Source organism: Lepidochelys kempii, chromosome 1 (assembly GCF_965140265.1).
Source record: "Lepidochelys kempii isolate rLepKem1 chromosome 1, rLepKem1.hap2, whole genome shotgun sequence".
Taxonomy (NCBI): domain Eukaryota; kingdom Metazoa; phylum Chordata; order Testudines; family Cheloniidae; genus Lepidochelys; species Lepidochelys kempii.
The window spans coordinates 101,449,789-101,473,413 of NC_133256.1; the positions used below are offsets into that span (position 1 = coordinate 101,449,789).

The 23,625-nt window shown below is 38.7% G+C and overlaps 1 protein-coding gene across 2 annotated transcripts in view; it reads left to right on the plus strand.

The window, feature by feature from the left end:
• TPP2 (tripeptidyl peptidase 2) overlaps nucleotides 1–23,625 on the plus strand; it is a 75,684-nt gene that overhangs the window by 7,483 nt on the left and 44,576 nt on the right. For both annotated transcript variants that reach the window (XM_073348954.1, XM_073348965.1), the window contains exons 2-13: nucleotides 4,146–4,274; nucleotides 5,387–5,482; nucleotides 5,752–5,856; nucleotides 7,173–7,297; nucleotides 8,121–8,284; nucleotides 10,422–10,576; nucleotides 12,516–12,592; nucleotides 13,167–13,294; nucleotides 16,323–16,422; nucleotides 19,851–19,999; nucleotides 20,180–20,295; nucleotides 21,422–21,590. In XM_073348954.1, coding sequence (XP_073205055.1) covers nucleotides 4,146–4,274; nucleotides 5,387–5,482; nucleotides 5,752–5,856; nucleotides 7,173–7,297; nucleotides 8,121–8,284; nucleotides 10,422–10,576; nucleotides 12,516–12,592; nucleotides 13,167–13,294; nucleotides 16,323–16,422; nucleotides 19,851–19,999; nucleotides 20,180–20,295; nucleotides 21,422–21,590 — 1,513 coding nt within the window. The remainder of the gene's footprint in view (nucleotides 1–4,145; nucleotides 4,275–5,386; nucleotides 5,483–5,751; nucleotides 5,857–7,172; nucleotides 7,298–8,120; nucleotides 8,285–10,421; nucleotides 10,577–12,515; nucleotides 12,593–13,166; nucleotides 13,295–16,322; nucleotides 16,423–19,850; nucleotides 20,000–20,179; nucleotides 20,296–21,421; nucleotides 21,591–23,625) is intronic.

A 23,625-nucleotide genomic window follows, 5' to 3' on the forward strand; every position in this document is an offset into this window, starting at 1 on the left:
TGTCAGTGTAGACACTGCATTACTTACGTTGTCTTTCATAGGCTCTAAGAGGTGTCTTGCAATGCCTCACCTTGACTGCTCTGGTCACCGTTTTGAGCTCTGCTGCCCAGTGACCAGGTACACAGGTATACTCCCCTCTCCTCTAAATCCTGTGAATTTTTCAATTCCATTTCCTGTGTGCTTGGCATGGAGAGCTCACCTATTGACTGCCCAGCTGATTGTGCCAGCTACATGCTGAAGACGAGCTCCTTCCTGGAGTATGGAAGAGGTCATGGATCTCCGAGGTCTGTGAAGAGAAGAGGGTGTGCGGGGACAGCTCCGATTGAGCTGTATAAATGTTGATATCTACAAGCAGATCGCTTGGGGCATGGAAGAGAAGATCCCTGAGAGAGTGCTGCGTGAAAGCCAAGGACCTGCAGCAGGCGTATCAGAAGGCAAGGGGGGCTAACAGTTGCTCTAGTTCAGAGCTGCAGCTGTTTTTACAAAGAGCTGCATGCCCTCCTCGCCAGAGACCCCACCACTACCCCCAAAAGTCCTGTGGATGCTTTGGGAGAGCGGCAGTCACAGGCCTCCACTATCAACAGTGACAAAGAGAAGGAGAAATATGGGGAACAGGTGACTAGGGGATCCAGTGGCACAGCAAGTCAGGACCTGTTTTTGATTTCTGGACAGTCGAGCCAGTCCCTACAGTCCAGCATGGGTGAGCCTAATGCATGGAGAAGGAATCTCTGGTAAATATGGAGTTTTCGTTGATATTGCAAGGACACATCTGTTCATTTACTCTTTTTACTTATGCTAGAAGAGGTAGTGACTCAACCAGTAGAGGTAGAGTTGCTATCTACTTCTCATTCCCCTATACAGTTAGGCGGGGGGGCACTGCAGAACAGAGATGCACCAGGATGTCCCATGAATCCTTCATAGAGCTATCAAGGAGACTTTCCTGAAGGTAGTTTGCAATCCTCTGCCAAAAGTTTCTGGGGAGGGAGCCTTACTACTTCTGCCGCAGTAGGACACTTTCCCATGCCACTCAGCAATTACTTCAGCAAGTACCATTGCAGCACAAAGGCTAGAAGCATACGGACCAGTGTGCAGCTGGACACCTGCAGGAGCTATTCCCTTTCAGGAGTGAAATATCAGTGAAAAATCATCACCACCTCTGGAAAACGGTGCCTGCATTCAATTCAGTTGTCCTGTATTCGTATACTCATGCCCTTGAGCTATCCCCTTCTTATTGTCCCAACTCTCCCCTAGGCCCTATTCACCTTGGGTGACTCTGCTGCCGTGCTCTATGAATCTCAAGAAGTGAGAATGTAGCGCTTGCAACTTGTGTGGATTAAGGGGAGTGAGTTCAGTATACCAAGTTTCCATTTACTTTGTGAATACACTCACAATGCACATAGGTACTATTATATCTTTTGCAGATGGAAATGTGGCCTTGAGGGTCTCTCTGTCCACACCAGTGGAGCGGCTCAGCCATTTAAGGAGGGTAAGGAAGAGGATGTCGGATGACCTGTTCCAAGAGATCTGGCAAGCCTCTGGTACTTCAGATACCAAGCACTAGTCTTGGAGAATCACCCTGGTGGACAGAATGGACAAAGATAAAGTGGAGAGAAGAAAAGCACAGGAAAAGGAGAGCTTATGTCGACCTAACTCTATAAGCATCTACATTAAAATGTCATTCTTGCCGGGACGTGCTGCAGGAGATGCTAACGTTTCTCAAGTGGCAGACATGCTGGAGACTCCTGTTGATCTTCATGTTCAGCAGACTCATGCTTGTCTCTGTCTGCAGCCCATAGAGAACTGCATTCTGGGACCTCCGTACGGGACCCCCCCCCATTCCTCTTGGCATCCAGGGCTGCTGCACTACCCCCTACCACTCCACCCAGGGGGAGAGAACAGGCAGCCACACATACGCTGACCTGAGAGACACGGTTGGTGTATGTGTTGAGAAATGGAAATGACTGTTCTTTCCCCTTCAAAGGTTCTTTCCCCATATTTATAAAGTTTCATTCAGTTATAAATATGTGTTAACATGGGTTTGGAATAAAAGCCTATTTATGGACACTTAATTCATCTTTATTCTCAATATACGCTGGCTGGGGCTGACATCATTCACAGATAATAGCAATTGGTGCATTTGCAATGTTCTGTTAATACACACAGCTTCATACTAGGATGCAAAAAAACAATGCCAAGCAGAGCACACTACAGCAACACTCGTTACCGTGACTCGCTATTAAAATGGTCTTTCAAAGCTTCCCGGAGCCAAATAGCTCCCATTGAGCTCTTATGTCCTCGTATGTGGCTGCTCAAAATCAGCAGAAAGCCATTCTGCCTCCACTGAGGTGGAAAACTGCCCCCCCCCTTTGTTTCACAGATATTATAAAGCACACAGCCGGCAGCTGTAATCATTGGGATTTTTTTTTAACTGAGGACTAATCTCATGAATAAGCAGCGCCAGTGTCCTTTCAAATGGCCAAAGGCATGTTCAGTTGTCATTCTGCACCTGTTGAACTTGTAGCTGAAACACTTCTTGCTGATGTCGAGGTGGCTGGTGTACGGATTCATGAGTCCCGGGAGTAAGGGGCAGACTGGGTCTCTCAGGATCACTGTTGACATTTCAATATCCCCAATGGCAATCGTCTGCTCTGGAAAGAGAGTCGCTGCTTGCAGCTTTCTGAACAGGCCTATGTTCTTAAAGATGCATGCGTCATGCATGTTCCTTGACCAACCCCCGTTGATGTTGGCAAAATGTCCCTGGTGATTCATCAGCACTTGCAATACCATAGAAAAGTAGCCCTTTCTGTTGATGCACTCTGTGGCATGGTGGTCCGATGGCCAAAATAGAGAGAGAAATGGCATACATCACCCCGCTTCAGTTCAGGACCTCCATTGTTGCAGAACCATCCACTATGTCCTGCACATTGCTGAGAGTCACAGTAGCAGGATGTGATTTAATGGCCTGCACGTTTGCATTACAGCAACCCCACGGTGGATTTCCCAACTCCAAACTAATTTTCAACTGATTAATAGCAATCTGGTATTACAAGCTTCCACATAGCGATTGCCGCTCGTTTCTCCACTGTCTGTGCAGATCTTATTTTGGTGTTGCTGTGCTTAATGGCTGTGGCGAGCTCCACGCACGCATCCAGGAATATGGCTTTGTGCATCCAAAAGTTCTGCAACCCCTGCTTGTCATCCCATACCTGCATAATGATGCGATCCCACCAATCAATGCTTATTTTTTGGGCTCAGAATCAGCACTGTGCGGTCTGCAGCTGCTCCATGAATGCCACCAACAACTTTGAATTGTTTCTTTCTATGTCTCTCAGCAATCTAGCTTCCAAGGAATCTTCATGTTCCCCTTGCCTCCTCTTGGGGCTCTGCAAATACTGCAGGATCAGGCATCGTGTGCTCGCAATGCTCATTGCAGTAAGGGAGAGCTGTACAGTATCCATGCCTCTCACACAGACGGAAGACGCATGGTTTGCAGGGCTTTTGAAAAGAGGCACAAAACGTTATGGGATGCAGATAAAATTATGGGACGGAGAAAACTACATCACGAGACATTGAAATCATGTTCCCAGTCACCCCTGCGTGACTCGTTTACCCAGATGAGGCGGTGGAAGCCCTTCCCATAACACCCTGTGCCAGATGGTGGCAAGTTGGACAGGAGGATAGCTACCCATGGTGCACTGCTCTTTGCATCGATGCAAGTGCTAGTAGTGATGGCACGCACCGCCAATACAAGGAACATAGTGGGGACGCGCAAAAGCAATTTAATTACTGCAGTGGCTGTACATCAAAGTAATTTAGGTCAACTTAATTTTGTAGTGTAAACTTCCCCTAAACCTGTTGATTTTAGAGGACTTAGTCCATCTTTAAACAGATGTCATGATGCAACCTTAACTATAGTGGCATTCCCATGCCATTATAATAACGTTAAAAATAATATAAAACTGTTTTGGGTGGGGAGGTGGGTAATGAAATGGCAGGGGCTCCTCGATGCTGGGGTAGATTTTTTTTTTAATTATTATATAAATTTATAAGTTCCTGGTTTGTATAGTTTTTTGAGTGTTTGTTTTAAAAATGCAGCTCTGACAGCCACATATTTATCTCAAATAATCATTTTCTTATGTTTTCAGACTACAACTGATGGGAAACCTAAAATAATTGATATAATTGATACAACAGGTAGTGGTGATGTAAACACGTCTACCATAGTAGAACCCAAAGATGGAGAAATTATAGGTCTTTCAGGAAGAACTCTGAAGGTAAGCATTTCTGTATTGTTGCTGTCGGTTTTGTTTTTTTTTTCTGGTGTCAAATTTAATGGCACCTCTCCTCTTCCTTTTCTGTCTGCATAAATTATCCCCTTCTAGTGAAATCCTACAGATTGTGACATTGTATACTCTTCTTGTATGTTATATCCCTTCCCCCATCCTTTCTGGTTTATCTATTTAGATTGTAAGTTCTTTGGGGTAAAACTGTGTAAAATGCAGGAAGAACCATCATATTAAAAATTGATATAATTAAGACAGAATATGATCTGCCCCAGCAGGTGACTGAGGAGTCTTGGAGGGGCGGGGGTGGAATGGAGGGGGAATCTGTTTACAGCCATCCCATTGCCTCAATGTTAACAGCATCTGGGAGGTCTGAAAATGGTTTTGTGGAAGGCAGCTGGTTGAGATGGTAAATCTTAACGATGATCTTACATGTCTGGGACTGTTGCTATTGTTGCCACATTGATAGCCTTGTAGAGGGGCAGTTAGTAGGAGGGGTTGAAACTATCTGATTCTGTCAACCCCTTGGAGCTTCCTGTGCTTTGTCTTTTCGTGATTGTACATGGAATCCTTGTCCCATTAGCTTTCCCCTACTGTGTGAGGCTGTTGGCCTCTGCCCTCATGATCTTCTAGCTATAGGGCCAGTGAGCTTGGTTCACCTTTAAGAGTCAAACAGCAACAGAAGATTAAGTTGAATTTTTTCCTTGTGCTGTTTACTACCACTTGCCATGGTAAGCAGACCTGTTTTATTTAAAAACCAAAAAAAAAAAAAAATGCTTAGGCAGTGTTTCTTAGAGATAGAGAGATCAACTCATTCTCCATACCTTTATCATATCTGGCCCTTTGATACTCCCGACTATATAGTGCCGGGTGTTGTAATGTCATTTCGCTAGGAACTGGATTGAGACAGTTACCTCATCCCACAGAAGTTAGTATTTACTGTTCTCCAAGTCTGGACTTGAACCAATGACCTTTACAAACTGAAACCGTTACAAATCTGCTTAGCCATGTATTTGTTTTATATAGAACACTTTAACATTTAGTGTGCAGTGCCTGTCGAGAGCAAGAAACGTTTCTATTTCTGAATTTTATCTGCTTTCTAGATTCCAACAAATTGGGTAAATCCTTCAGGCAAGTATCACATTGGCATAAAAAATGGCTATGATTTCTATCCAAAAGCTCTTAAGGAGAGGATTCAGGTAATTTATTTTTTACTTCCATTTTGTATTCATATTATGATATTTTAACTCTGCTTTTTTGGTTTTGTTAGAAAACTATGGCTTGTAAATTCCTATAGTGCAGATTTTTCTTTTAATGCTTTGCTGATATAACAAGGTTTTTGTTTGTGCTATAGTTATCATGTCCCAAATCAGGATTGCCAAATGATTTAAAAGATGTAGTGCGCATAAAAGATACAAGTGCCTCTTACGCAAATTAATGTATTGAGGAATTTCTTTTTGTATTACAGAAAGAACGCAAGGAAAAACAATGGGATCCTGTTCACAGGCTTCTACTAGCAGAAGCTTGTAGGAAACTAGATGAGTTTGATGCAGTTCACAGCTCTCCCTCACAAGTTTGTATTAGTTTTTTAAACAACTTTTTATATAGAAATCGCTTGCTCAGAGACTTTAAAAAAGCTCTATTTGATGATTAGAGAGACAAGGTTATTTTAACAGACAAATTGAGTGAATGTCAATGCATCTTGTTCTGAAGTCAGGATATAGAATGCGTACGTGAACGCTTATTTGATCTTGAATATTATCTTCATTTTATCAAATTCCTTTCACTTTTTAGTGAAAAGGTTCCATTCTCTTTAAATAATATTGTCTGTCCTCTGTCAGTGATCTGTTACAGTTCCAACTTAGAATAAATTCTAAATGTTAATGTAGCTTTCATTTAAATTCTCTATCATCTCAGTTGAAGGAAAGGGCAATAAAGCTAAGTGCCATCAGCCCTTTAAGGCACTTGAGTCGTCTGCATATTAATTCCGATGTATTCTGATTCCATCAGTCTTCAGGCCACTGTGTCTTAAGAATACAGGAATCAGAAATATTATGAATAAAGGACCTGGGATAAAATACTTACATTGTATTCATTTGCAGAAGCATTGGTAGCCATTGTTGAAGACCACACATCTTAAATTTTCAAATGTTACTTGTTTGTACCTTCCATGATGGGCATTTATTACTTCTTAAGGAGTGTATCAAGTCATGTAGCATCTTCCATGTTTCAATTTTTTTCTAAATCTGTAAGATACTACTAAGGCTGGTAGGTCTTGAAGGAGGCTTACCGGTTGTTCACTGGGTTTGTGGGTTGTGCCCACACATCTTGGATTTCTGTAAAATATAGGAAATAGTTATTGCTAATCATTCCTACCTCCTCTTTTCATTTCTGTTCTATTCTGGCACCCAGCCAAGACATTATATATACAGACAGAACTCTAGTTTTTAAATGTATATATGTTAGAATATATATATATTTTCTATCTTAACATTGCTTACATAAAAAGTAGCTTAAATAGATAAGGGTATCCTTGTTCAAAGGTCATAAATATCTATTTGGTTAGAGATTATTTTGTTTAATCTATAAATTGATACCAGCATTTTTCTATAAACTCTACAGTACTTAACCACTTCTGCATAGGAAACTAAAAAGAATCTCCACAACAATATCTGAAAATCATGACACATGCGTAACTTGATGTTTCTTATGTTTTTTTTTAATGCTTAGGTTATACATTATACATAAACATGTTAGGAACTTTTCTAGACAGATCAGGTCATATGGATTTTTTTAATAGGAAAGCAGTTTGTTGCACAACTTGCCTCTGTGTGTGTTGCTAAAAGTATGAAAATAACTATGTATTTTGAGTCTTTTTTTTTTTTTAAGGCAACTAAATTAATGAAGGAAGAATTTCAGAGTCAAGTAGAACTGTTGAATTCTTTGGAGAAAAAATATAATGATCCTGGTCCTGTATATGATTGCTTAGTATGGCATGATGGTGAGACCTGGAGGTAAACTCTTTTGCTTTTGATTCTAACTAAAATGCTTGAATTTTTGCATGCTTTAAAGCACTGGTTCAAACTGTATTCTGCGTTGCTGTAAAATAGTAGTAGTTATTGATGATCACCTTGTAAAAGCATTTATGTAATGAAGTTTTTACTGAAAAGATGTTGTAAAAAGCATTTCTACATTTAGCAGGATTTCAGTTTTAGGAATGTAGGTCCTGATCCTGCATCAGGACTTTTCGTGCAGACTCCTGAACCCATGCAGCGTCCTGTTGAAGGCTGAGGGGGGATCTAGCAGAGAGTCTTGTGTCTAGTATTTTTGTCATGATTTAGCCAAGTATTCAAACATTTTGCCAGTAGTTATTAGCTAGTGTTGTAACTTGAAATTTCTGAAGTCACGTTTTTCTTTGTGGATAGTAAATTTTATATGAAGTCGTTAAATACATAAAGCTGTGTACAGTGGCCAGAGTTCTAAAATGTGTGCCTAAAGTTTGACTTTTAAATCAATGTTAAGGCATTTGAATGAAAGTGGCGTCTTTTTTTTTAAACATTTTTCTTCCCCTTGAGTTGCTAAGTAACCACAAATCTCATTGAAGTCAATAGGTTGTAGCACCTTCCCACAATCAAGCTACTCTTATAGCCTGTGTGTATTGATTTAGGAGCCCTACTTTTGGTATTTGGGTTTGAAAATTTTGACCATTATCACTTACAAAAAACTAGACAATTTAGAGCAGTCTACAAACTGTGGTCATTTTATATGGGAAGGAACAAGTTAGGGGTTCTTACTATAGATTGATCTGGGTTATTTTATACTCTTCTGTATCAACAGAACCTGTATTGATACAAGTGAATGTGGCGACTTCACTAAGTGCACTGTGTTGGGAACCTACAAAGAGAAAAAAGAATATGGATCTTTTGGCATGACAGAAATGTTGAATTACTCTGTGAACGTTTATGATGAGGGGAACCTGCTTTCTATTGTGACCAGTGGAGGTAATTTGTTTTAATCAATTGCAAATGAAATCTAAGTTAGGTATCTCAACAAGAAAGCAAGAAGTGATGCCACTCTTTCATAAAATAAAGTAGGTTTCATTTTCACAGTGCATTTGAGTCAAAATGTAAGTGTTTCTGTGTAACTGATTAAATTTCCACATTGGATTGCACTGTGTGGAGGGGAAGCAATTTAAATTAAGGCAATTAAAATGTTGGTTAAAATAATTGCTTAAATCAGGTTGAGGCTTTGTAAAATTAATTTCAAAATGTATGCTGTCAAGGTTCCTTCCCACTCTGAACTCTAGGGTACAGGTGGGGACCTGCATGAAAAACCCCCGAAGCTTATTTTTACCAGCTTAGGTTAAAACTTGCCCAAGGTACAAACTATTTTACCTTTTGCCCCTGGACTTTATTGCTGCCACCACCAAGCGTCTAACAAATATATAACAGGGAAAGAGCCCGCTTGGAAACGTCTTTCCCCCCAAAATCCTCCCAAACCTTACACCCCATTTCCTGGGGAAGGCTTGATAAAAATCCTCTCCAATTTGCATAGGTGAACACAGACCCAAACCCTTGGATCTTCAGAACAATGAAAAAGCAATCAGGTTCTTAAAAGAAGAATTTTAATTGAAGAAAAAATAAAAGCATCACCTCTGTAAAATCAGGATGGTAAATACCTTACAGGGTAATCAGATTCAAAACCTAGAGAATCCCTCTAGGCAAAACCTTAAGTTACAAAAAGACACAAAAACAGGAATATACATTCCATTCAGCACAACTTATTTTATCAGCCATTTAAACAAAACAGAATCTAACGCATCTCTAATTAGATTGCTTATTAGCCCTTTACAGGAGTTCTGACCTGTATTCCTGCTCTGGTCCCGGCAAAAGAAACACACAGACAGAGAGAACCCTTTGGTTCCCTGCCCCCAGCTTTGAAAGTATCGTGTCTCCTCATTGGTCATTTTGGTCTGGTGCCAGCAAAGTTATCTTGAGCTTCTTAACCCTTTACAGGTGAAAGGGTTTTTTCCTCTGGCCAGGAGGGATTTAAAGGTGGTTACCCTTCCCTTTATATTTATGACACATGCTCTTGTCATTTTTGATAATTTTTAATGAATTATAAATGTTTTTTTAAATTATTGCTGGTGAGGTATCTTACTTTGAATTTTATAAAATGGCTAATCAAAATACTGAAAGCTGCAGTTAATGCACAAGCAGCTACATATCTTTTCTTAAATGCATAGTTCTACCTTTGTGAGGTACAGCTTTCTGATCAGGCAGATAAATGCCACATTTGTGAGTATGGTATAAATGCATAGATCATTATCAAAGGTGTCCCACAATAATCCCCCTAAGAGGCATAGAAATAGCTAAAATAAATGAGTAGATGGTTTCCTGCTTGTGTTCTATGCACTGCAGTCCTGATACTCTTCTTGCTAATGCTGGCTTCTTACAAGTAAACATGATTGACTTCAGTGGAATTATTCCTGAGTCTCACTGGTATGAGGGAGAAGAGAATCAGGCTATTAAACTTAATTGCTTCCACATGACTTTAAATAGAGAGTGACTAAATTTAATTGCTTTCCCCTGCAGCTTGCATGATTAAAGAATGGTTACCAATGGAGGGCAGCTTCTAAATAAAAATATCTCTGTGTGTATATATTTATATATATATAAAACTTAGACAAATTTAGCCATTGCTTTGATTTGCCAAGGCATAATGAAGGCTATCTATACAAATTTCCTTTGAAATGATAATTGCACCACTATAATTACAGCTCCACCCACTCTTATCCCAGTTTTGTGCAGTTTATATAAATATCATGTATATTTAATTTTATAATTGCTTGCTTTCTAAAATCAGCAGTGAAAGGTGCAATCAAAATTGACAGTGACAATTGATGATCAGAAGATTTAAAGAATATATGGATGTCAAAATTAATTAGTAAGGACACTTCTGAAGAATCTGAATTCCATGTGGTGTTAGCTTTCAGCATAAGCTTTTTTTAATGGTATAAATTGCTCAGTAAATGAAAATGAATTGAATTATAGCATATTAAATTGGCATAACTGAGGTTTCTACTAGGGTGTTACATTCCGTACATGCAATAATATGCTTTTTGTTTAATTTTTTCAGGAGCACATGGGACACACGTAGCTAGTATTGCTGCTGGATATTTTCCAGAAGAGCCAGAACGAAATGGTGTGGCTCCTGGAGCTCAGATTCTTGCAATCAAGATTGGTGATACAAGACTAAGCACAATGGAAACTGGCACTGGCCTAATAAGAGCTGTAAGTGTTTTGCTGAATAAATAGCTAATTAAATTAAGCTGCTTGACATCAGGACCGTGAGTGTAACTATATCTTCTCAATAGCTAGGAGAGAAAGTAAAATATAATTTGAGAGATTTGTGGAAATCTGTATTGCTAAATTTATTATCAACGTTGCCTCCAAAAAAGCTTAACTCTTAAATCAGATGATACTAGTTGTTCAATGTGTAACTTTGACAGATTTTTTTATGTCGTTCTGAAGTGGAGACAATATTTTTATAAATCATAGCTTAAAAAATACCCATAAAAACATAAGCATAAAAATAACTTGCCTGTCAGGAAAGGGCATTACTCAGTTTGATCAGTTGTTGCTTCCTACACTTGGAAAAAATCAAAGGAGAAGTTTAGCAAGAATTGAAACAAAAAAAAGTGAAATTGGACATTTTTACTAGCTAGAAAATGAGAGGATATGAAGTTTCAGGCATTGGGGTATAAGATTATATTTATCTCATGAAAAAAATACCGCATGGCACAGTTGATGTAGGAATTATTCTATGAAAACAGTCCAATGATCTATCTAGCCCAACATTCTATATCCCACTTCACAAATACCTCAGGGATAGGTCCAATGAATTGGGTATTTTTGATGATGTGGCTTTGTTTTGGGCATCCTGTGTAGGCCATCGCTTTTAGCAGACTGTTAATGGCATTGAAGTATTTTACAGGTCTTGAGGTGCCAGACTCTTTTTAGTGAAAGGAGAGGATATTTTACAAGCTTCTCATAAGACAAATTCTTTTTTTAATACGCAATATATATTTTGTGTTGTGTGAAGTGCATACTATTTTTTTCAGTCTGGTTCCGTGAAAAACTGGAGAAGAAGATTCTAACATATGGGACAAGTGTGTATTATTTTAACATTCTTTGCTTCATATATAGCATTGATATATGGACTTACTGGTACGCTAGACAACAAAACAAACCCAGGAGAGAAATGAGATGCATCCAACAATCTCATTAAGAATTAGAGGACTTACTTTCACAACTACTGTTCAGAGAGAATTGGACATTATTCCATTTCAGCAACAAAGGCACAGGCCCTCTCACGGAACTCTAATTAGATATTAGATATCTGTAGAAAAAAAGGTGGATGTAAACTTTTTCCATCCAAAAAGGAATTAAAAAAATACACAATTACATGAGCGATCTGTAGAACTACCTCCATATGCGCAACATGAAGATACACTGGAATGAAGGGCCACTGCATTGGCTTTTGATTGGATTGCACAGCAAAAGAAGACTGGGCACTATTGATTACCAACATACAGTGGCCTAACACTAATGATTCCCACATTTTCTTAACTATATAACTTACGAGAGTTCAACTATGCAAAGCTTGGACTTTGTGCAACATTTATTGGCTACAAGGGAAAAATATTTGTAGTTGAGAGAAGCTGGAAATGAAACAAATCTGCCTTTTAACAAAAACATGAATATTCATCAGAATCTTAACATTCATTCATCAGTGTTATAAATAGGCTTATAATGGTTTCATTTATATCAGGGGTTGGCAACCTTTGGCACGTGGCCCACCATGGTAAGCTCCTGGCAGGACGGGCCAGTTTGTTTACCTGCCGCGTCCGCAAGTTCTGCCGATCGCAGGCTCCCACTGGCTGCGGTTCGCTGCTCCAGGCCAATGGGGGCTGCGGGAAGCAGCGTGGGCCAACGTATGTGCTGGCTGCCACTTCTCGCAGCCCCCATTGGCCTGGAGCGGCGAACTGCGGCCAGTGGGAGCCTGCGATCAGCAAAAGCTGTGGACGTGGCAGGTAAACAAACTGGCCCATCCTGCCAGGGGCTTACCATGGTGGGCCGCATGCCAAAGGTTGCCGATCCCTGATTTATATAAATGGTGTTGTTTGCCATCTGTAAGATTTTTAGTGGTAAACTTTTTTAACTTTAACAGATGATAGAAGCAATGAAATACAAGTGTGATCTTGTCAACTACAGCTATGGAGAAGCAACACACTGGCCAAATTCTGGGTGAGTACACGAGGTTTACCATAACCAGGTTTAATACTGAAGAATACTGGTGTTAAAAATTTTTGCATTTGTGTAGTGGCACTGTCAACAGGAGTAAATAATCTAGACACTAATAATGCATTGATATTAAACTGCTGCACTACATCTCAAATTGCTGAACTTGGTCTGTGGATTTAAGTGAGCCTACTGAAATTGTCAGTATTTTGTAGTATATTGCAATACTCTTTCTGGGGAAAAAAAAATTATAGTAATAATCCCTTTACAATGTGTGGATTGCTACAGAATCTTTCCTCAAGAATAGAATTTAATCTTTCTAAATAATTAATTTCCTTTTAACATTGTTCAGGGGTCACTCCCGTACTCTACTCCGTGACCACCCTTTCAGGTCTGGCAAGTAGGCTGAACATTACTCAACTATGGTCAAAAACAAAGGTGTAGGGTATGAAATCCTGGCCCCATCAGTTAGTGGGAGCTTTGCAGTTGATTTCAACATTGCCTGAATTGCGTCCTGGATACTGAAAAGGAGAGAAAATATTTTGTTGCTTAAATGATATGTTTTCTGTATTTATTTTAGGAGAATTTGTGAAGTAATTAATGAAGCCGTATGGAAACACAACGTAATCTATGTTTCAAGTGCAGGGAATAATGGTCCTTGCCTTTCTACCGTGGGATGCCCAGGTGGAACTACATCTAGTGTAATAGGTAAGTAGCTCTCTTTTTAAAAAAAAAAAAAAAAAAAAAGAGAGAGAGAGAAATCCATACAGTTTAGAAAATATCAAAATAGTTGATCTTTTAAGCTATATACTTACATTAAGTGATTGAGATAAGAACTTTTATCTTTTTGATAAATATCTTGTATTTATCAAAGCAAACAAATTAAGATTTTTCAGGATTGTAAAATCTTTTTTATGTCCCCAGCGGCAACTGTCTTAAATGGAGCTACATTCTTGGTGTATTTCTTTATGTACATGTGTGGCAACTGAGATTTGTTTTTTGTTAATGTTCAGAAGCCTGCTGTCTAGTCTGAATGTGTAGTAAATTTGTACTGTAAACAAAAAACAGCCTCTTCCTCCTCCTTTGGGTGGAATTGGACAATATTTGCTACTAATAATACCTGGCTGCTGACTGTGCAGAAGAATACATGAGGCTGCCAGGCAATTTGTCTTGATTTTTTATTTTTAATAAAACTTGTAGAAGGCAAGCCTTACAAATAGTCAAACTAGTCCTTAAAATGCTTCATAAGTGTAATTGTCTGTATTTTAAAAAAGACTCATTCACTCACGTCATTGATCATCTGGCAATTAGCAAAATGTAGTTTGTAGATACAGCTAAGTTTGATCCCGATTTATCTCTTTCAAAGTATCTTAGACTCAGAAGATACATTTTGACTGGGGAAAAACACACTGTTTCTAATGTTAGGTCAGATACCCTGATATGCTGCCTCTTTTTTTTCCTAATGAATCCCAGCTTTGTAACTTGGATCTAAAATTTGGCATTTGTCCAGAGATATTCCTGAAAAAAAAATCCATCCAACTACAATGTAACATCTGTCAAAAGCTATTCTTGGAATCAAAACTTGTTCTTCCTGTTGGCTGTGATACATCTGATAAACTAGTAGTCAATGAAAATACTGAAAACATCATTCTAAAAAGAACAACACATTTTAAGATCATTAATGTTATCATTATCACTAAACATGTTTTTTTTTTTTTTTTTTTTTTAAAAGACAAGTTAGTATGTCGAATAATTGGAGCAGGAGTCTGGAGTTGAACTTGTGGGTTCTGTTCAGAGCTCTGCACGTGACTCACTCTCACCTTGAGAGAACATAGAGAGGTTTAGTTGGCCCTTCGGCATAATGGGAATAACTTTTTTTGGCTTGTCTTTGCTGCAGAGTTAGCTTGAGGTATAACTCAGGTGTTGCTGCAACTAAACTTCCATTCATCTACACAAATCTCTAGCTCAGGTTTAATGGTCCTTTAAAATCAAGCTGGTTGGCTCATCATTGATATGGGTTGAAGCTTGAATGCTGCTTCCATAAGCTAGGGCTTCTCTGTGTACACTACACAGCATATGCCAGCAGAACCCCCTTGTGGCGATGCAGCATAAGCTGACACATGGAGTTGTGCTGGTTTAGCTACACCATCTGTCTGAATGACATTAGCTAATCTGACAAAAGCACTCTTCTGTCAGCATAGTTATGTCTGCACTGGGGATATAACTGATATATCTGTGCCGGCAAAACTTTGTAATGTAGACTAAGGTCGGATATATTCCTAAACATTAGATTGATTTAGCTACGTTGCTCAGAGCCATGAAAAATTTCACATCCTGGGTGCCGTAACTAGTTCAGTCTAACCCTTGGTGTAGACACAGGTAGGTCAGTGGCAGAATTATGCATTCAACCTGTCTACTGCTTTTCAGAGAGATGGCTGTACAACATTGATGGAAAAGTCCCTTCCACCGATGTGGGAACTATTTACACTATGGCACTACAGCTCTGTTGCTCAAGTGTTTCGCATTGTGCCTGCTCTTAGTCAAGATAGGCTAACTTAAGACTAGGTCAAATGGAGTAGCTCAAGTGTAGTAACTCACGCTGTTCCAGTGAAGACAAGCCCTTACCTCATGGATTTTTTTTGAGTATTTTGAAATCTTCAGGTGAAAATAACTTTGTTTATCCCATTAATAGTAACAGAAATTGTATACATCAGTGTGACTAAATCCTGACGTAAATCTTGGTATTCCGGGGAAATCTTTTTTTCTAAAGGGTTGGCTATAGGACAGACATGGGCAGGAGAGCAAATTCCAACGAGATGAATTTAGGGTTGCTTGCTTAAAGTGAGGAAAACTATTAGCTAGGCCCAGACAATTATACTTTGGCTGGAAGGTCGTCAATGCAATATACTTAACCTAAAATAATTCTTTTGGGGAAACCTGTTCTCACAACGTATATAGCTATGCTGTGACGGACGTTGTAAATTGTTTCCGTACCACTTGTTCTCATGTCTCATTTTACTACAAGCATGTGACTTCTGAAACCTTACAGGCTTTGCTTTGCCCGTGTTTGTCTTGTCAAGATTCTGTTTTCCAAGACCATTGGAATTTGTCATCTGAGACAATTAAGAACTTGGAACATGAATGTGTACTATTGCACTTGAATAAATGTGTTTTTAAATATATATATATATAATACATGGTAGAACCCTGTTTATCCGGTCTAATTGGGACAGGGGCCAGATCAGATAAACCAGTGAATGTGAAAAGGTGATGCTGCAGTGCCATCTATTGGCCGCAGGAGAGGTCGCCCACTTTTGGCCCTGGAGTCCTGGTCGTTTTGGTAAATGCAGAGAGCTGGTTAAGGGTGGGTCAGATAAATGGGGTTCTGCTGTGTGTGTGTGTGTGTATTTATAATGACAAAGGGTAGAGACTGAAATAGGCACAGAACATATCATAGTTGCTACTATATACAATGCCTGCTTGGCCTTCAAATTTACTCTCTAAAGTACAAAACTTTACTGAAGAAAAACTTAACTTTTCTCAATATCTGTCAAACTTTATGCTAGCTGAAGCTTACAATGTTTCTAAAAAATGTAATTGTTTTCCACATTAAAATAGTTAAAATATACGTACTGCTTATTTAAAGTTATTTTTGTGTATGCTGTAGGCTACAGACAAGGTTGTTTTTAAGATCTTGCATCGTTCTAAAGTTGAGAATACTAATATTTTTTAATAGGTGTTGGTGCATATGTATCACCTGATATGATGGTTGCTGAATATTCTTTGAGAGAGAAACTACCAGCGAACCAGTATACTTGGTCTTCCAGAGGCCCTAGGTAGGTTATGTATAATCCACAAGTTCACAGGCTGCATGGCTGATTTTAACTGTAGAATCCAAGCTTGTCAGAAGACAGTAGCAAATAAGTGTAATTTTCCAGTGAGAAGCTTTTAGGACGGACACCCTTTCTTAGAAATCAAACCTCCTGTGGCTCTTAATGCTTAGGATGTTGCAGCACTTCAAATTGCTTTTCCACAAAGCATTCGCAGTATACCTCAGGGAAATGTTAGAGTACCATTGCTCTCCTTTATTGATTCCTTTGTTCTTGTGGTTAGTGAAAGTTTGCTCTGTAGCTATCTGTAGTTGTCATCTGTTGCTCCCTCAAAGAAAAATGTTAATACTACTAAAAGCTGTTGAAGCTAACAAACACTACTGTGAGGAAGATTCTGTCTGGCCTTTTCTGGAGTTTATGTCAGGCTTCTGTTTGTTAGTTTGTGTGTAGTTGCAGCTTTCCAGTAACTGTGAGTGCTGTTTGGAGAGTGAGCAAAAGGGATCTACAATTCAAATTGACGCTTAGTTCGTCTCGGTACAGATCACGTCGCTCAACATGCAGACCCTGTTTGAGGATTTTGCATGGGCCATTAAAGGTGAATTGGAAAGCAAAAATAGTTTGCCTTTTATGATATATAAATATGGCCTCAAAGATCTAAAGAAATTGTGTGTTCTTGCAAAGAGCAAAAATATCAGACCTCCACTTCTTTTGCTTGGCTAAATGATTAGACATATTGAATCTCATACGATTCAGATTTCTGCAGCAAGCTTACAATTGAAGAGGGAAAATGTGGAGGTTTAGATTAAGAATTTGTAATCCTTTTCCTCTTATTTGGGGGCAATGAGAACTGCAACTCAGATTTCAGTTTCATGTGCCATTGCTATTTAAATGCGTCAGACATCTTTGCCAAATGAGGGCAAAAAAGAAAAAAATCCAGAAATAACGTTTTACATACATTGTTTTTAAAAAGGTCAGGAAAACTTTTTTTAGGTAACACTTTTGTCATAAAGGAGCCGTATGGGCATATTTTTATTTGCAATTGAACCTCAAGGTCCAGGAGGATTCCCAAAAAATGTAAACCTGATTCGTTTGTCTGGAAGACCTCCAAGAAGACTTAAGTTGAACAATGGTCCATTTTATGTCCGGAGTCTCTGCTTCTAAGTGGCCACGGGGGTGGGAGGAGTTGGCAAAAATCTTTCCAATTGCTGGCCTGGGGAATACAAAGTGTCCCCTTCATTGTACTCTAGGTTTGAGGAAGCCAGAGTGCAAAGAAGACCGTAGGGACCTAAAGTTCAGTTAGCTTGGTCTTCACTTATATAGTTTCTTACATATAAAATCAATGGGGTCTAAATTAGCTGTTACCACTCAAGAAAGAGATCTTGGAGTCATTGTGGAGAGTTCTCTGACAACATCCACTCAGTGTGCAGCGGCAGTCAAAAAAGCAAACAATGCTGGGAATCATTAAGAAAGGGATAGATAATGAGACAGATAATATCATATTGCCTCTATATAAATCCATGGTATGCCCACATCTTGAATACTGCATGCAGATGTGGTTGCCCCATCTCAAAAAAGATATATTGGAATTCAGAAAGGTTCAGAAAAGGGCAACAAAAATGATTAGGGGTATGGAACGGCTTCTGTATGAGGAGAGATTAATGAGACTGGGACTTTTCAGCTTGGAAAAGGACAACTAAGGGGGGAAATGACTGAGGTCTATAAAATCATGACTGGTGTGGAGAAAGTAAATAAGGAAGTGTTATTTACCCCTTCTCATAACACAAGAACCAGGGTTCACCAAATGAAAGTAATAGGCAGCAGGTTTAAAACAAAAGGAAATATTTCTTCACACAATGCACAGTCAACCTGTGGAACTCTTTACGAGAGGATGCTGTGAAGGCCAAGACTACAATAGAGTTCAAAAAAGAACAGCACAAAGGGGCCCTAAAAACCCCAGGTTGGAGATTGCACAGGCATTGTGGGAAGAAGATTGCTATAAGGCTGTCTCCCAAGGATCCTATGGCAAGGCCCACAGGATGGGCATTCCAGGATGGTGTTGCAGCATGAAGTGTTGTAGAGATTCCAGGCAGAGCTGCCACCAGTCCATAGAGCAGCATAGAGGTGAGGCAGCAGTTACTTAGGCATGGTATACGCTATAGTTATGTCAACATAAGGCGGCTTGCGTTGACCTAACTCTGTAAGTGTCTACACTACAACATTGCTCCTGCTGATGTAAGTTGCCCACTATATCAACCTAATAATTCCACTTCTGCGAGAGGTGTAGTGCTTAAGTTGATGTAGTTAGGGTAGACACTGTGATTTACGTTGCCTGTTGGCTGTCACACCCCATCCTACGATATCTCTCACATTTAAGTTGGTGGAAGAGTTCCTGGTCAGGACACGCACCACTGACAGAAGTGGTAATTACTTGGCCCTGGTCTACACTGGGGGGATCAATCTAAGTTATGCAACTTCAACTACGTGAATAATGTAGCTGAAGTCGACATACTTAGATTGACTTACTGTGGTGTCTCCACTGCAGTGAGTCAACTGCTGCCGCTCTCCCTGTTGACTCTGCCTGCTCCTCTCGTGGCACTAGAGTACAGGAGTTGACAGTAGAGAGCTCAGGGGTAGATTTATCGTGTCTAGATTAGATGTGATAAATTGATCCCCACTGGATCGATCGCTGCCCGCCGATGCGGCGGGTAGTGAAGACATACCCTTGGTGGCTGTGCTTAGGTCAACTTAATTTTGAAGCGTAGACAAGGCCTTAAGAAAGGCCCCAGAGTCTGTCTGGATTGTGCCAGGGGCCTTTCCAGTCCCTGAAACATCCCAGAACCATCTTAAAGCCGCGATAGGCCTCTGTGCTGTGCCTCAGTTCAGGGCATTGCCTTTAAACTTTAAAGTGTGGAAGTGACCTTTAAAGTGAAATTAAAGCTCTTACTTTTGCATCCCCTTTTGCTCTCACTTGCTGCTATTATTTTTGTAGGAAAAAATTAGGGGATGTACATTTGTCATGTGCTTGACGTTTATACTTGAGTACCTAACAGATTAGGCATCTAAAATGACTTGAAATACAATATTGGATGCCTAACTTTTGGTTAGGAAATTTGTTCATTTGACAAACTGGAGCCTGTGATAAGTAAAAATAATCTGTTCTACCAGTTCTAAAAATATTCAGTGTTATAGGAGTTTAATATTTATTTTCTCCTAAGTGAAGTTTTTATAGTCAAGTCATGACTGAATAGTATGAAAATGCTTTTAAAAAGAATTGTTTAATATCAAAATCGTTTTCAAATTTGGTAGTCCATGTACAGTAGCGTTGGCAGATGAACACTGAAATACTTATTAAATATAATAGTATGATAGCTTTAATGTGAAATGGTTGTATAAACAGAGATTTGGATTTCAATAATTGTATCAAAACTTTTTAGTACCGATGGAGCCCTTGGAGTGAGTATCAGTGCGCCAGGAGGAGCTATTGCTTCTGTTCCTAACTGGACTTTACGAGGAACACAGCTCATGAATGGCACATCTATGTCTTCACCTAATGCATGTGGAGGCATTGCTTTAGTACTATCAGGTAATGAATATTGTGTCTCTTTGTTAGAGATAAATTTTTGTCTTTTCATTCTTGCACAATTTTGTAAATTGAAATCCAGTAATATTACTGAAGCAACCTATGTTTCTTACATTTAATAAGAGTTAATAGTGTTGAATCTTCATGTTCTTTAATATTTTATCAATAACACTTTAATTTCAGGACTCAAAGCTAATGATGTTCATTATACTGTTCATTCTGTCAGAAGAGCTTTAGAAAATACTGCAGCGAAGGCTGAAAATATAGAAGTGTTTGCACAAGGACATGGTATTATCCAGGTACTTAACAGCATAGATGCAAAAATTATACAAATTATCAACTTTAAAGGGATATTGTCAACTTGAAATCTGGTCACTTGGGGAGGAAAAAAGTTAAGTAGTTGCAAGTGCTACACAATTATAATCACACTTTTTTTTCTTTCTGAATCGCTTTTCTCTTTGCTGTGCAGTAATCCACACAAATAGGAAACTGGCTCTAAAAAAGTTCTTACAGTGAACAGATTATATACTTAGATTACTTTGTGTATTTAAGTAGAATGACTTCATTAGATATGATAACAAAAGCATTGAATGAAAATACCGCTTGTTTCATCCTAAAAGTTAGCTTGTGGGTTTATGCTGAATCTGCTGCTTCCTAGTTCTTCGCTTTGGTGGTGTTTATTTCTTTTGTTTGTTTTTCCTAGCAAGGAGTTTCGCTGGAGCCCAATTCACCAATATTTTTTTTAAATGGCAAATTAAAACACAAAATAAAAAAAATTTGAAATATACTAAGACAATTGTGAACATGGTGTCTATAACACCATCTATATTTACTATACTGCCTATCTGAAAACTAATTACAGGTAAAATTTTCAATAATCCCTGCGTCATTGGCTTTCAGTAAGACTTGGGTTCCGAAGCATAGCATATGGTGTTTCACAAAGCATAGGGACTAATGGTAGTGCAACACAGGGGATCAGCATGTGAATCCTAATGGTTATATTTAGGCTCCTAAATCTTACTGGAAATTACTGAAACTAAGTCCATTTTGAAAATGGTACTTTTTTGAAATTTTGCCCCACGTCTTTAGATCATTTTTTCCTCATTGGAGAAAGTGAATTCTATGTAATATGCCCAAAGATGCCCTACCTCCAGCAAGGACACCTTATCAAGGCATATTGAATGCAGTTCCTTCTTGCAATGTTGTGCATAGCCACTGTAGGCTGTTTTAGAGCACTGCAGTACTCGCAATGTCTGCTGGCATAGGAGATAAGGTATAACCATTGTGATTCAAATACTAGACCCTTTTGTTGCCCTACCATTAGTGACTATGCTTTCTAAAAACTTCATCTAGAAGTTGGGTATTTTCTATTGTGACTACTGTAGGGTTAAATGGGTATATTGGAACACTGTCTTTTCTCAATAGGTTGATAAAGCCTATGACTACCTCATTCAAAATTCATCATTCACAAGTAAAATAGGTTTTACTGTTACTGTTGGAAACAACCGTGGAATCTACCTCAGAGATCCTGTCCAGATAGCTGCACCTTCTGACTGTGGGGTTGGCATAGAACCTGTTTTTCCTGAGAATACAGGTAGGGAAGAAGCTGGTTATATAAACATGTTTAGGAATGTTATTGTGTAAATTTGATGAGGACTTGGGTCTAAAGATCACACAATTAGCTAAACACTTGATAACGATATTATACATTTAAATGGGAAAAAAAAGATGTAGTGAGTTATGTCATGTACCTGTATTATAAAAAAGCTGCTACTCTTAATTATAGTTTCAATAGTTGAACCAAGGTTGTTTTTCCCATGATAACACAGCTTAATCAAGATACTTTTCCATTCTAAACCCTTGGTTTTAGTCTCTGTTTTTTCAGTTTCATTTGGAGGGTGAAGTCCTTCATGTTTTTAACTCAAGCATGTCTGTCTTTCTTTTGGAGAAATTTGAAATGAAAAATATCAAGTGTTTTAAATGAACGTGGGGAAAATATTCAAAACATTTTAAAATTTCCTCTAACTTGAATAATCTGTGTGAATTTAAAACTTCAATTTTTGCATCTTATGTAGCCCTCTATGGGAATGTATACTTTTTCAAATGTGAAAGCACTTAGTTGAGAAATAACTAATTCCTGGACATGACCTCTTGTGGCCCCAAACTTTCAGGGTCGAAGTTCTATATAAAGCACTTGCACTTCCATCAGTTCTTTTTCTGTGATCAGTAGTTGCAGAAGTCCTTCTTTTTAAAGTTTTTTAAATCAGATTTCTAGCTTTTTCTCTAACACTTTTGTGTATAGTTAAGTTAGGGTAGTTTGGGGATTTTAGTATTGTTGTGTGCTGTAGTGCGCTTAAGTCATGATTCAATACTTGGATCTTTTGAAGTCTGGATTCAGGAGGTATATATCTTGGCCTTCATCATCTCTCAATTGTGTCCAACCAAGTGTCTTCTCTGTTTTAGGGGGAGTCGTCCCTATCAGTGCATAGTTTTTTGTTTTACAGAGTGTTGTTTTACACCCTGAGACATGGCTTTTGTGAGAGTAAATATATTCAGTCTGCTAATTTGCCTCCGTTAATCTCTAAAGAAGCTTTGTGTTGCTCTTTTTTACTTTGTAATTTACCTTTGAAACTAGAAGGAAAACAGTTACTAAATCACCTTGATTGGCTCATTTGGGTGCCTTTTTAAAATTGGTTTCCCAGAATAAAGTGCTCAATTCTGAATTTGGTTCTGTGTGGGCATTTATACCTGGAACAGTTGCCTCCCTTAATTTGGTACAGGTTGTCTGGCTTGTACGCTTAAGGGTCCTGTATGTTACTCCCACACTTTGAGCTGCTTTCAGATTCCTTACTATTTATCTGTATATTTTGTTGCCTCAGTCTCCCAAGAGGAGGCTCTCCTCTAGAAGACTTCATTCAAGGGATTGAGTGCAGATGAGGTAATCCCTGATTATCTTGCAATATTAATGGAGATTCCATTATTTTAGATGGAAATTTAGGTTTGGTCTACATTACAAAAGTTGCACACTTTTTTAACTTAAGAGATATAAAATTGATCTAGTTAAACCAGTGTAAATGCCAAATGCACTTCTAATGGCCAAAATAATGTAATGGGTGATGCAGGACTCTTTTTTTTAATAAATAATTAAGAGGGTAATGTAATACCAGTAAACATGGATTCATGGAAAATAAGTGTCAAACTAACTAGATATTATTTTTTTTGTGTTTACAAACTTGGATGATAAAGATAAGTGTTGAAGTATTTAGACTTCTGTAAACATTTCATTTGGTACCCCACTACATTTTAAGAAACTAGAATGATACAAAATTAACATGGCAAATTAAATTGATTTAAGAAATGGTTAACTGACAGGTCTCAAAATGTTGTAAATGGGGAGTCATTGAGCAGTCATTGTGTTTCTAGTGCGGCATTGGAAGAAAACAAAATCATTGCTGATGTAGTTTGTAGATGATCTGAAGACTGGGGATGGTAAATAACGAAGAAGATGGGTCACTAATACAGAGCAATCTGGATTGCTTGGTAAACTGGGCAGTCGATATACATTTTAATTTGGACAAATGTAAGGTTATATATTTAGGAGCAAAGAATATAGACTATATTTACAGGGT